At 43.5% G+C, this 14,192-nt stretch overlaps 1 protein-coding gene across 1 annotated transcript; it reads right to left on the minus strand.

Moving 5' to 3' along the window:
• Positions 1–242: 242 nt before the first annotated feature.
• Positions 243–13,723, minus strand: RBX1 (ring-box 1). Its single transcript, XM_006123952.5, has 5 exons — positions 13,566–13,723; positions 11,090–11,168; positions 3,895–3,965; positions 2,142–2,227; positions 243–432 (listed from the first exon to the last, which is right to left on the minus strand). Exons 1-5 carry the CDS (start codon positions 13,677–13,679, stop codon positions 420–422), a joined length of 363 nt encoding a protein of 120 aa, XP_006124014.2. The 5' UTR covers positions 13,680–13,723; the 3' UTR covers positions 243–419.
• Positions 13,724–14,192: the final 469 nt, after the last annotated feature.

The following is a 14,192-nucleotide window of genomic DNA, read 5'->3' on the forward strand; positions in this document are numbered from 1 at the left end:
ACTGACTACTCAGAATTTAGTGGGTGTAAAGATGTGTTTTTAAATTACGTGGTAAGCAATCAGAGGTACTGACAAGGCAGGTTGTATGGAAAGTTCTGTCATGTGGAACACAGGATAGTAGTCAATTTAACATTACTAACAGTTCTGGGGAATAACAAAATCCCAGCTGGCTTCCCAGTTTCTGAAGCAGATCCCATCCCTTTTTATAATCATTTCTTTCATGAATACAAGAGAAAGCTAGATAGGATGTTCCAACAACATTTTATTTAAGAGTGTACAATATGGCAGCATTAAGATTAAAGCAAAAAACAAGACATAAGTATAACTGATTTACATAATTCCTAAAACAGATCCAATCCATTAACAAGATGAGCCAATTATGTTGATGACAAAATAGTAAACTTGGTGACCATCTTTCTTTAGTGCCCATACCTGGAAAAAAAAAGTTTGTTATGTTTGTCATTTTTATATTGAATACGAATGCAGTTTTTTTGGCACCAGCTTCACTCATGTTATTAAATCCAATTAACACGCAACATACAAATATCTATTTCAACCTCAATAGAAATACCAAGAAACAAAAAGGTACCTATTTTTTCCCTTAAATCTCCCAGATATTAGTGATTAATTGGGATGGACTAAACACTTTATCATTTCATGGACATTTGACCTGATCACCTAATTCTCTGCTCAACCTCCACTTTTTGGATCTGTCCTTGGTGGAGAGAGACTGGAGGATGTTACTTGAGATGTAAAATCCCATTTAATTAGTTACCCAGTTAAATGTTAAGTTTGACCTGTTAGCAGATTAAATGGGATTTTACAGTCCTTTAATCACCCCTTATACATTACTGGGCATGTGTAAAATATAAGCAAGCTCATGTCTCACACTAATATCTAGGCAGTCGTTATCCAAACAGAACACCTGCACCCTGGGTCCAGTTTTCAATTATGGCTGCCTTAAGATGTTCAAATCCTGCATTTTGGTGCTGAAGTTGTCACAGAAGAGGCCATTTACACAACTGAGTACCAATTAATGCCCAAATATGGGATTAAGAAATTCTCCTGCTTTAGAAATCAGGACTCAGTTTAAAGAGAATGCTCTTTTTTAAAAATGTGGGTTAATCTGTAGCTAACTTAGTAAGTGGTTAATGGATAAATGATTCAATTGAAACAAGCACAGAGTGCAGTGGGTGCTAAGTAAGCTTGATACCATTTTCAAATTACTGCATCTCAAACCCAGCCTTCAATACTGCCTAGCATTGTACAGCTCTACCCACATATAAAATGTGTCGGTGCACCATAATCCTAATCAGCAACTTCACTGGCTATTCTAATGACAGGTCTTTAGGCAAGGCCATCAGTCTAGCTCATTTACTTGGTGATTTTGCACTGCAAGCAAACATCTAAGACAAGACAGCTAAGTTAGTTTTATTCATCTGCAAGCTTAACAGAGTTTTAAAATACATCTCAACAATGCAAGGTCAGAGTGACCTGATGCAATTTTTGGCATCTTGATAGAAACACAATACCCAAGTTCTGAAGCAATGGATTTAACCCAAGTTAGTTTCTGAACCGAAGTCACTCACGTGGGGTTCTCTTTTCAGTGCATTTCCTCTATGCTCTCTACAGAAAGTGTTGATAGATAGAGCTCTCATCTGTAACTATCATCACATCAGGACTACCTGGACATCCTTCATAGGCTGTCAACTCTGTCTGCTTGGTCACCTGCTAAGATCACTTTGTAGAGAGACAGAAAACTCTTCCAAATAGGAAGAGTAAGCTGCCAGACCCAGAAGTGAGAAAGATACCGGGGTACTCAATCTCTGCTAGATCTCATAAGAACGGCCCTACTGGATCAGACTAAAGGTCCATCTAGCCCACAATCCTGTTTGCCGATAGTAGCCAATGCCAGATGCCCCAGAGTGAGTGAACACAACAGGTAATCATCATGCTATCCCTATCCTGTCATCCATTTCCAGATAAACAGAGGCTAAGGACACCATTCCTATCCATCCTGGCTAATAGCAACTGATGGACCTAACCTCCATGAATTTATCTGGCTCTTTTCTGAACTGACAAATAATGCCTAGCACTAACCACAAGCATGTTTCACGTTAGGAATGGCACAGGATACCTACTTTTGGAACTCCCATTCTCTGTTGTCCAGCGGACACACCTGGCGAGTCTTAAGCCAACGAGAGATGCAGTGGAAATGGAAAGCGTGCTGGAAGAGAAGGTCCAATTTACATAGTTTCACAAGGTTCTGTTCATGAATGTCTTCATATAGAGATGTTAAAGCAATGAAAGTCTAACTATAAGAAGAAGTAGGGATGTTAAATTTAGATTAATGGGCTAACTGTATAGTCGATAAGGGCGCCTCCACCTTTGAAGTGTAGCAACAGCCTTGAGGCTGTTGCTACACTTCAAAAATGAAAGTGCTGGCCGAAAGCATTGGCCCCATGCTCCCCGTGGAGTTTCAAAGCAGCAGCACCGCATGGATCCCAGGCTCCATGCGGCGCTGCCACTTTGAAAAGCCATGGGAAGCCGGACGCTGGGCTCCCCACGGCATTTCAAAGTGGCAGCACTGCGTAGAACTCAAGGTCTGGCCCCGGGCTCCATGTAGCACTGCTGCTTTGAAGCACCCCCTCCTTGTTGCCTCTATAAGAAAGGGGGGAGAGGGAGGCAACTAGTTGACTAGTGGATCGACTATCTGATAAGCATTTGCTTATCGGATAGTCAACTAGTCATTCACATCCCTAATCAGAAGAGGTACAGGATATTTCCTAGCAAATAGATGGGGAGAGCTGACTGAACGTGCTGATAAATGGCAAGAAAGAGGATTGTTCTGACCTGTTTAAAAAAGGAATGGAAATATCAAGGTAGTAGTACTGGAAAGCGTTTGACAGCTGAAACCATGGGGAATGATCAATTTCTGACAAAGGAGGAAGAGCAGGGTTTAGAAGCTGTTGGTACTAGCAAAACAGAGGCCAACAGACGGAGAATCAGAGGCGGTACTAAAGGGCTGGAATTATGGGGATGAAGGGACAGACTGAAGGAAGCATTTTGCAAGTACTCAATCGAGGTTTGAATAAAAGTAACTTTGGGAGGTCAGAGACAAAATTCTATTACATATTGGTTGCAGATTTTGTTCTCCTTTCCCCATACAGCTCCTTAAAAATTAAGGTCCTATTTATCAGTACTATTAAAGGCTTCTGTTGAGAATCCCAATTCCAACACTCAAGTATCCCAAACATGGCTAAAAGCCATGATCCAACTTTGCCTCTGCAGACAGAATAACTGTTTTTAGCTTTGTAGAGGTACTATCTTGTTGCAGCATAGGCTCACAACATTGTAGTTTTGGTAATGTTGCCAGTCCAAGTCTGGCAAGAGTAGTTCCCTTCATGCAATCCTTTAACTGTTACCCTGGACACAGAGGCGTGCCATGAAGCTTTTACTCAGGCAAACAATGGCAAACACTTGCATGTGTTGTGACCGTCATGTGCATTCGGGGGCTGGACAGAGCCATCCTGCAGGCAAAAAACTGGTCCATGGGCATTCAGCAGTAGTGGTGAAAGTGAGCTGGTGTAGGCTGGTACCAGCCCACATATGGCTGACATCAAAGCACTACTGTAGCAGCACTTTAACATGCTGCTTTTTGCTCCTCCACTAGCAGCCCTGCTGGGTGGGTCCAAAAGCACAGTCCTGCCCAAAGAGGGGGAGCCAAAGGGGCAGCTGCCTCAGGTCCCGGCAATGACTATAAGCCCATCTTAAAGGACTATAAATGACTAAGCGCCCATTTTAATGGATGAGTTGACTTTCTCTAATCTGAGTAACTGAAAAAGGAACAAATTTTACTCAGAATAGCTGGTCAGTAAAAGCAATCTGCCTTACATTGCAAACACCCCATGCAACAGTGCACTCTTCAGAAGTGGCCGATGCCTGGTTAGCTTGACATTCTATACCTGTAGAAAAAGATTAAAACACATTCAGAATTGGGATTCTTTCTACTTGTTACATCAATCAACTATAGTATATAAGGGAAAATACCCAAGCTTTTTGTACAAAATGAAAATCACTGGCTTTAAGTAAGTTTTTTTTTTCCAAATTGGTAAGAGAGGGACTCGTCAGTCAATTTTTAAGATTACTGTGTGTATTGCAGGGGGAGAAATTGTGTAGGAGTATCTATATCTTCTGCCACTAAAATGTGCCTGATTGCCAAATTTTAAACATTAATATTTCTCATGTGGTCATACCAAAGTCTGTTTGGGTCTGAAGTGTTTTTAATGGTACTTATTATGGGTTATTGTATGAAAGCAGTGAGGAAAGATTTAGTTACGAGCCTCTACCCCTCGTTTAAGATCCTTGGTTTGTAACAATCAGTGCTTGTGGAAACTTATTCATGTAGCAGAGAGCTTGGCCACATCTTTGTATCCTTGTGTCACATAAGCACTTGCAAAACTATATGGTACAGTATGTTAAACATTACTTAACAGTAATCTCTTACTCAGATGTGTTATATAGAGAGGGACTCTGCAAAGATAATCATAAAAATGCCCAAAGACCATCTCAGGTGGCATGAAAGGAGAAGAGAAGGAAAGAGGTCAGCCTCCCACTTTACTACTCTCATTTGGAGAAGTCCAAATCTAGAATGATAATCTGGAATCAATTAAGCAGTAAGGCAGAGATAAAAAGTAAGTATTTTCCCTTCTCCAGAATAAACATTATACGGTTATGTTACCAATATTTAATGCACATTCCTGATAACAGAAGTCAAGCCCACATTATTAACAATTTTAATTTTTATAGGAAAAAGCTGTTATCTAGTCACCCACCAAAAAAAAAGCTAAATGGGCTACAGTTCTTTCTGGAATCAGTTTGTGTCTAAAGACATTTCAGGGACATAGAATTTGACCCACCAAACCATGGAAGATTTGGAGGCTTTCAAGCCTACACATTTATTGTAGAAACTAAGAAAAATGATGTTTGATTGCATTAATCTGTCCTGTTCCACTATTTTAATTGCTCCTCTCAGATTTATCATCTATCAAACATTTTCTTTCAGGTGTTGAAGCTTTAGACAACTTGGCTCTGGTGCCTCCCAGCCCTAAAGTCCATGGTTCTATCAAAAAAAAAAAAAAAAAAAACACACACACACACACACACACACACACACACACACACACACACACACACACACACACACACACAAAATTTATTTGTTGTAGTTTATGGTAAACTCTTCCTTCGCACCAGATAAGAGATTCATCCTTACTTTCAGCATGTTTTGCTAGCTTGCTTTTGATGGTCCAATCCTTGCTTTTAGCCATTTCAAGAATTACTGTGGAAAATAACCTATCCTGTCCTCTGGCTTGGGGTTATGATTATGTGCTACTGTGGAGCAGTTAAACCTTGTGAATGTGATTAGGATCTAAAACACTTTTGCCATTTTGAGATAATCATGGTCATCTACACAATAGTCTAATTTAGTATTCTGGCTCATCTTAATCTGTAAAGACGGATATATTTTGAGCTCTGTTGGCCCTCTTCATTATTATAATTTAAGGGAATGTTTAAGAGAAACTTTCCCCTACAAAGTTCAAGTCTTCTTCTTGGGAAGAAGATGAGTCACACAGGCCATCAGACTCCTTGGCAAATAAAATTACTCACTTAAGAACCTACAGTAGCACCCCACAGCTTCACCCTTTAGAGGGACATTGGATTTGAGGGGAGCGGAATGCTAAAAGAAGTTTTGAATTTATCCCTTGAAGAACTGTTGATCAGAAAATATGATCCACGCTGCAGAGTCCAAAACATTTAAGAGGGCAGATTTCTTGCAGAGACATGTGACTTGGTGTTTATGGATGCAAGGCCCCCAAAACAAGCCATCCCAACTTAATTATTCCCTACTAGGGAAAATCTTGGAAGGCTGGAGGCAATCCTAGACATAGTCCCATTCTTTAACTGCCTAGATAGCCTCCTTGCAAATGGATCACTTTTTAACCTTCTGCTTCCCCACATATTTAGATAATGCCTGGTCTCTCATGGTGTAACAAGGAGAGGAGTGTGGTATATGGCCTCAGCTCAGAATAAATCCTAAAAGTTCTGGCACCCCAAAGCAGAAGAAATATTTGCTTGTTGCTACCCTAAATTAAGCTATAAAAGTAGCAACTTTAGTAGATAAGTACAAGCAGTTCAGCACACCCATGTTGTAGCAGAGAATTTGAAGTGAATGCAGAAATGGTGTGCCAGAGACCTGGAGTCTTGTGGACAAGTCTGAGCGAGCTGTAATATTTGAAAAGTGTACCCCAAATGTCTTGGGCTAGGGGAGTGGTCAAGATCCTACAGTAAACATGTTTTTCAGCATCTCTCCATTAATAGCCTCTCAATATTGCCACTATATTGGCAGTTTTCAATACATTAATACATAAAATGAATCCACCAAAGATTAAATTCTCTCTAATAGTTGCTGACAGAAAATAAGGATGGGTTCTCCTTTATTTGCAGCATTATTAATGGGTCTCCAAATTACTATTTGTCAAAGTTTTGCTATCGGGGTGTTTTTTTTTTTTTTTTTTTTTTTTAAAAGAGTGGCTCCTTTTTTGACAACAGTATTGCGAGACTGCACAGTACTTGGTATTCTTTATCTCCATGCAAAGTTGCCTTCTAGAAGTATTCATAGCTTCAGAGACTGTACTGCATCAGACAGAGGAAAGAAACAATCAAGTCAACTAGTCAGCTTGTGGTTAATGCAGGTCTGCTATCCAAACTTTTCCTAGGGCTTCACCAGTCCTGTTTTTAAAATTTGGTACAGAAAGGGTATTTCACTAACCTCTTTGGAAGGCTATTCCAGAACTTTATAGATTTCTACTGGATTTCCTCAATAGTTAGCCTTATTATTCTGCTCATTATCATATGAGCCATTTCTCATTATAATCCCTTTTACCATGATGGTTTCCCTACTCCACTAGGAGTAGTTTACACCCTCCAGCTATTTGAAGTTATGTATCAGGCTTAGTTATCATTAAGCTGATCTTAATTAGTTTTTAATCTTCTTAAATTAATCACCCCGTTAGTGATGGGCTCTGTACTCTAGACTTGATCCCATTTGTCTACATCTTTGCAGTTGAGATGACCAAAACCAAATACAGTATTATAAGTATAGTGTCACAAGAGTTGCAGAGAGAGGTTTCTTTAATACTGGTTGAACCTCTCTTATCCAGCAATCTCTCATTCAGCAACATCAGTGGTCCAGCATGATCTTAGTCAGCTGAAGATCATGGGTGTGGCCAAGTTTCCCATAGTTCCATACCATTTATTTACGACCATCAGTCCTGGTTCTCAGTGTACTGTGCTCTAATTAACTTTAAATCAGTGATATCCAACACGCTAGCCACATGTGGCTATTCGGACAGTTGAATGTGGCTATTCGGCTGGTTGAGTGTGGCTAGCTCGCTATGACAGTAGTAGCTACTATAATGACTGCTTCAAAACTGGTTGGACACTGTAGCCTTAAATGACTTCCACTGATTACTGGGCTCATAGAAGTGTTGGTAATGCTGCTAGACAATATTGGCCTCAAGTCCTCTAGTTTGGCAGTAGTCAAGTCCTGAGAGTCCCAGACTAGAGAGGTTCAACCTGCAGCTCACTGTACACAACCCAAGACCACACTAATCTTTTTTACTAGTATATTACATAGCAAATTTGTTACAGGAAGAGGCTGGTAATATTATATAACATTAATATTGCTGGACATTTCTTAAATTTTCAGTTGCCTTTAAGTTTTGCCAAACCTTACCAAATCTGAGCTGAAATTTTACATGGGGGGAGGGGAATCTAATTCAGGGTGATTTTGCTTTCCCCATCCAAATCTTAAGCAAAACAAGTATTAGAGGGGTAGCCATGTTAGACTGGATCTGCAAAAGCGACAAGGAGTGCTGTAGCACCTTATAGACTAACAGATGTATTAATGCTCCAATATATCTGTTAGTCTATAAGGTGCTACAGGACTCCTTGTCACTTAAGCAAAAGCTGTTTAAGAACAAGGATAAAGAAAAATACATTTTGGCCATATTAAAAAAAAATTAGAAAGTGACACACAAGTTATGTTAAAAGAATGCTAATGTTGCAAAGTTAAACATTCAAAAATGAGAAAAGCCAGAATGAAGGTTGCTTGTGCATGCTTTAATTCAGCCCTCTTGGGCATATGCATAACAGTTTAGTTACAATGATCATGTACTTTTTTGCACAGGACACGTACCTCACTCAGTACACAGGAGATATTTCTAGCATTTCCTTCCTTTTTAGTGCTTGACTTTGCAACTTAAAATTATGTTCTCTCATTTGAATATTACTCATAGATCTTTTAACACTCCTGCTTTCAAGGCTCTCTCCTGCTATTAAATATCTATTCATATGCTCTATCCCCAAGTGTACTACCTTGAATTTTTTAAGTAAGTTTGTCATTCCTGTACATACTTCAGGTTCTGAATGATTTCTGACTTTACATCACCTTTTAGTTTACTATTATGAAAAATTAAAACGCTCTGTATTTCCTTCCAGACAGTGTTCCCCCTAATTTTTTTATCCATGTGCAGAATAGATGGTTATATGCACCAAGGTGTGTGTGGACGTGCACCCCTGGTAGAAACACACGCTGACAGTTGTAGGTGCTCAGCTAATCAGCTGGACAGCATTTGAATCTCTCCTGGGTGGCTGCCCAAGCACTCTGCTTACAGGGAACACTGCTTCCAGATCATTAATGATGTTAAGTCCAGACCGTTTCAGCACCCAGATACTTCCCCCACTCTGTACTAGTATGACTGTTCATTTGCAGTTCTGCCTATTTTTGTGTCAGAATGCGCTTTTCCAAGCCAACAGGAATTATTGTAACAAGTAACAATTTAACATAACTTGATTTCAATGAAGCATTTATTACATCAGTGTTCCCTTCACCACTGTTTGTAATTCCATGTGCACTTCCCTCACCTGCCTCCCTAAAGGCAGCAATCCACTCAGGCATGAGTTTTTCTAAACCTGCTACTGCCTGTTGCTTATCTTCTAGATACAATTTCTCCCTCTTAGTATTTGGTCCATTATTTTATTAAGGCTGACATTTGACAAGATACTAATAGCCAGGATCACTCTTTCCAGTCTCTCCATCCCAACCCCAAAATTCTCTATCTTCCAGTTCTCCCTGATGTCTCACAAATGCCAGACCAAATATTGTATGTTAGGTGTTGGTATGAAAGGCCATGAATAGTTTGAGGGGGTAGGTCAGTTGATTTACACCGCACTAAGTTCCAAGGTTTATAAACAGAAATTTATTCCATTAATTAAAAAGTGTTAAGCTATGGGATTCTAGGAGGACCAAGATTTACTCATGGGTATATTCTAAGTAGGGTCTCAGATGTTTTAGTGTCCTACAGGTTGAGTCCTCTTTCGAAAAATCTGCTTCTGTAAGAGATTATGGATTGAGTCTTCCCAGGCTTCTGAAACATGACATTTTAAGCAGGGCATACGAAATGGCTACAGAGTTCCTAGTCCTCCACAAAATGCTGCAGTGAGGAACTCTCTCCTCGTTCTACAGAGTGTACAGGCAGTCCCCGGGTTACGTACAAGATAGGGACTATAGGTTTGTTCTTAAGTTGAATTTGTATGTAAGTCGGAACTGGTACATATTGTACGGGAAACTCTAGCCAAACATTTCTCCAGAGCTCAGTTTTATTCTCCCACATCTCACTTCCCTCAGTCCTTTATTCTCAAGCTGAGGTGTCTGCTGAGAAAAGCCGCTCCGTGTCTCCCTGGTCTGCTGGGGGGGGGGGGGGGGGCGCTAGCTTTGCGTCTCCCTGGTCTGCTGGGGGGAAGCAGCTAGTGTGGGGTTGCCTCACCCCGTTTGTAAGTAGGGATCTGATGTAAGTCGGATCCATGTAACTCGGGGACTGCCTGTACTTTTGGACTACTTTTTCCAGGATACATTAACTTCAAGATGGTTAATATAATATGTACTTCTACAGCTTAGTCTACCGAAGGATCACAGAGCACTTCACAAATATGAATTAATCTTCACTTATTTAATAAAATGGAAGATACTCAGTCACGAGCAGTAAGCAACTTATCAAAAAATACACAGCAAGTCTGACAGAGCCAGGAAGAAACCCCCAGTTGACTCAGCTCCCAGTCCAGTGCATTAGCTCTTTATAAGGACTTAATAGATACATTTTAGAATAATCTATTAAATCAGGCAACATTTAAAGAGCATGTAAAAATACTTTTACCAACCATTATTGTGAAATTGTTAGGATAGAAGACATGTTGAGACCTCAAACTCCATACAGATTTATTCCTAGACATATTAATGCTAGAACCAATGACACAGGTGAAGCAGAGAACTACCATGGGTGGTGAGCCCTCAGCTAGAGACACGAAGGACTAGTTGACTATCCGATAAGCAAATGATTATCGGATAGCCTTGTCAACTAGTCTCTTCCCACCCCTTGCTGCCTTTATCAGCGTAAGGATAGGGAGGCACTTGGGGAATTATGTGGAGCCTTGCAGCTGCCAGGCTGCACTCCCAGCCCCCAGCCCCAGTGCTCTGTAGCTGCCCCCTCCTTCCTGAGGACCCCCCAGTCTCAGATCCTTCCTCTTCCTAAGCTTTAAAGCCACAAATTAGCTATTTGCAGTGCTCCAGAAGCTCTGGGAGGGCACCCAAGGAGTTGCCAAGTGTGGGATCCCTGGTTTTTCCCCATGAGTGCTCCAGCCCGAGCACCCATGGATGTTTTTAGTTAGTTCAGTATATGCAGGATTCCTACCCCCAAATAATCTCAGCTCACCTCATTACTACACCTCTCTGCATTTCTTTCCAAACCCCTGCCAAGCCAATATTGGTATTGCACGGTTACAGAGAAGACAAAATGTACCACCTCATTTTGTCACTTTTTTAAAAGGGAGAAAAAAGGACATATGGTGGTGAAGGTAGGACACAGACTTGCAATTCTGGGCTTTGGAAGGAAATTCATTTTAAGATGTAGTTTTGGCTACATATCGCACTGAAGGGAACATATGAATAGCCACCACTCCATTTACTTACACAGATCCATGATATGGTTCCTACAAATGGCACAGTTATCAACCACAATGTCCCATGCCCAGAGAGCCACTGCATTCCACTATAAAGAGAAAGAACACATTCTGTTAAACTTACAACAAACATCAAAGGATTCCTTGCCCATCCCTTCCCTTTTGCATCTATTTCCCTGGTGGAAAAGAGGGAAAGTGAGAATCGTACTGGAAAACCAATCCAGATCTCCTTGACCAAATGGAAAATACCACAATGAGCAGTAGCCCTACCAATAAGTTACCATTAGGGATGACCATATGCAGCAGCTCTACTAATAAGTCACCACTGCCACCACAATGACAATCAACTAGTTAAAATATGCCATGCTGCACTCAAGTCCCTTCTTTCAAATGTCATGAGAGCTAGCACAAAGAACTGGATGGCCTATCTGCGGCTCCAGTGTAGGTTTTTGAATACAGGTTGGACCTCTCTGGTCTAGCACTTTCGGGACCTAACTGGCCCCAAATGATGGAATTTGACAGACCAGAAAAGGTCCCCTGCTACCCTCCCTCCCCGCTGCTAGCCCCAGCCGCCAGCCCCAACCCCACCAAGCTCCAAGCCGCCAGCCCTCTTGCCACTGGGGTTCGCAACTAGGACTCCCTGGTCCAAGAACATACATGGTCCTATCATTAAAGTGATAGAGATGTAGCTGTGTTAGTCTGGTGTAGCTGAAACAAAATACAGGACCATGTAGCACTTTAAAGACTAACAAGATGGTTTGTTAGATGATGAGCTTTCGTGGGCCAGACCCACTTCCTCAGATCAAATAATGGAAGAAAATAGTCACAACCATATATACCAAAGGATACAATTTAAAAAAAATGAACACACATGAAAAGGACAAATCACATTACAGAACAGAAGGGGGATGGGGGGGGGGGAGGAAGGTGAATGCCAGTGAGTTAATGATATTAGAGGTGGGGAAGGGGAAATTTCCCCTTCCCCACCTCTAATATCATTAACTCACTGGCATTCACCTTCCTTCCCCCACCCCCCCCCCACATCCCCCTTCTGTTCTGTAATGTGATTTGTCCTTTTCATGTGTGTTCATTTTTTTTAAATTGTATCCTTTGGTATATATGGTTGTGACTATTTTCTTCCATTATTTGATCTGAGGAAGTGGGTCTGGCCCACGAAAGCTCATCACCTAATAAACCATCTTGTTAGTCTTTAAAGTGCTACATAGTCCTGTATTTTCTATCATTAAAGTGCGATTCTAAACTGAGAATTAATTATTTGTGCAAACCTGTAAAAGCCTTTTTACTCAGCAGACTTGATGTATTCAAGTCATAACTATTAATTTTATGGTTTAAAAAAATCTGGATTTTATTTTTTATTTTACTTCTGTTAGCTCAGTAAATCCAATATTGCTATAAAGGAGGAAAGAAGCTGGTCCAATCAGCTATTAGTCTTAATTTCTGGTGATGATGTTATTCATGCCCATAGGGCAAGGCTAGAGTACCCAATAAGCCTATTACTAGGAGCTTTGACTCGAGTAAGGAGAGTTCTGACATGAAGGGCACCTAAGACAAACTTCACTGAGCATACACCAGTCTGACCCACAGTCATGTAGAAAACTGCACAGTATTGGCACGGGGCAGCCACCACTGCTGCCACTCAGGTGTCTGAGGGAGACAGAGGACTGGGGCACCATTAAGCTTTATTACTCAGGGCCCACTCCTGGGCTGCCATGCTCGCTGGGTCCCTGACGATTTGTTTTTGGGGGTAGAGGAAAAGAAACAAACACGTCTTCCCTCCTGGATAGGCTTCGAAGCAAAGGTCAACGGGTGGGAAAGGGAAACCAAGGCCTGCGGCAGAGGAACAGCAGCGCTGTCAGGAGAGGAGGTGGCGGGGGGCTGCGCCACGCCGAAAATTAATTCAGGATCAGGGAGAAAGCGCCCGCACCCGGCCACCAGACCCACTCAGGGCGGGAGCGTCCTCACATCACCCAACTAAAAGCGGCAGCGAGGGCCCGTGGCGGGTGGCTGCGCGTTGGCTCAAGGCCACACCAGAGGCGCCAGGCAGCCTGCCCACGGCCACGTCCCCTCGGGGCGACACTTCCCGCCCCCTCGCCGCGCCCCGGCCCCGCAGCATCGCCCCGACGGAACAGGCTGAGCCGCGGCGCAGCCCCGCCCTCAAGGGGGGACGCCACCGCCCACTCCCTGTAACAGAGCGGACACCTCCCTAACACAGACCCGCCCCCATACGCTGCTGTCACCCGGCAACAACAGCGCCACTGATTGGTCCCTCCATCCCCCACGTACAGTCACCCCGCTTCAGCTATTGGCCCCGGACTGCGCCAGAAACCCAGAGCCCCGCCCACTCGTGCGTAGTGCGGAACCGGAGAGCCGGCCTCTGAAGAGACCAAAACTCGCCCCGGAGCTACCGCCCCGTTCCCCCCTCCTCTCCCGCGGCTGCCAGGGCGGCGCCCGCCGGAGACCCACACCTTCTTCACTTCGAAGCGCTTCTTGCTGGCGCTGCTGTTGGCACCGCTTGGGGTGTCCACATCCATCGCTGCCGCCATTTTGATACCCGACTCCCAGCCCCTTAGAGTGCGCATGCGCGAGAAAAGGGCCAAAGACTCGCGACAGTTCTTTTTCCCTTCGCCCCGCCCCGCCCCGCACGCAAACAGGTGTGAGGGGAGGGAGGGAGGGGGGGGGGGGAGATCGCAAGGAAGCATCATGTGACGCTGAGCTCTTAAAGGCGCCAGCCAGGGCGGAGCCCTAGTCAGCCTCCCCCGCCCGCATGACAGAATTGCGCAACTTTAGGGCGGGGGGATGGAATGAGCCCGGCAGCAGCATTTAAAGGGCGACGCAAGAATTCTCGCCCGAGAGCCGGGGTGCTGGTGGGCGCCCCGCCCCGCCCCGCCCCTCCCCTCTGTCTGCCCCGCCCTGGAGAGAGCTGCGGGCCGCGCTCGACCCAGAGCTTCGTGCTGGAACCGGCCGGGGCTCCGTGCGGCGGGGCCGAGCCGCGTGTGGCTGCCCCGGGCCGGTGCCTACGGAGGCTGTTCGCCGCTCTGCGCTGCAAAGCGGGGAGCTGGCAGTGGGGCAGCGCTGGGCTCTGCGCCTCCATC

The sequence above is a fragment of the Pelodiscus sinensis genome, chromosome 1 (genome assembly GCF_052426305.1).
Source record: "Pelodiscus sinensis isolate ZL-2025 chromosome 1, ASM5242630v1, whole genome shotgun sequence".
In the NCBI taxonomy this organism is placed as follows: Eukaryota; Metazoa; Chordata; order Testudines; family Trionychidae; genus Pelodiscus; species Pelodiscus sinensis.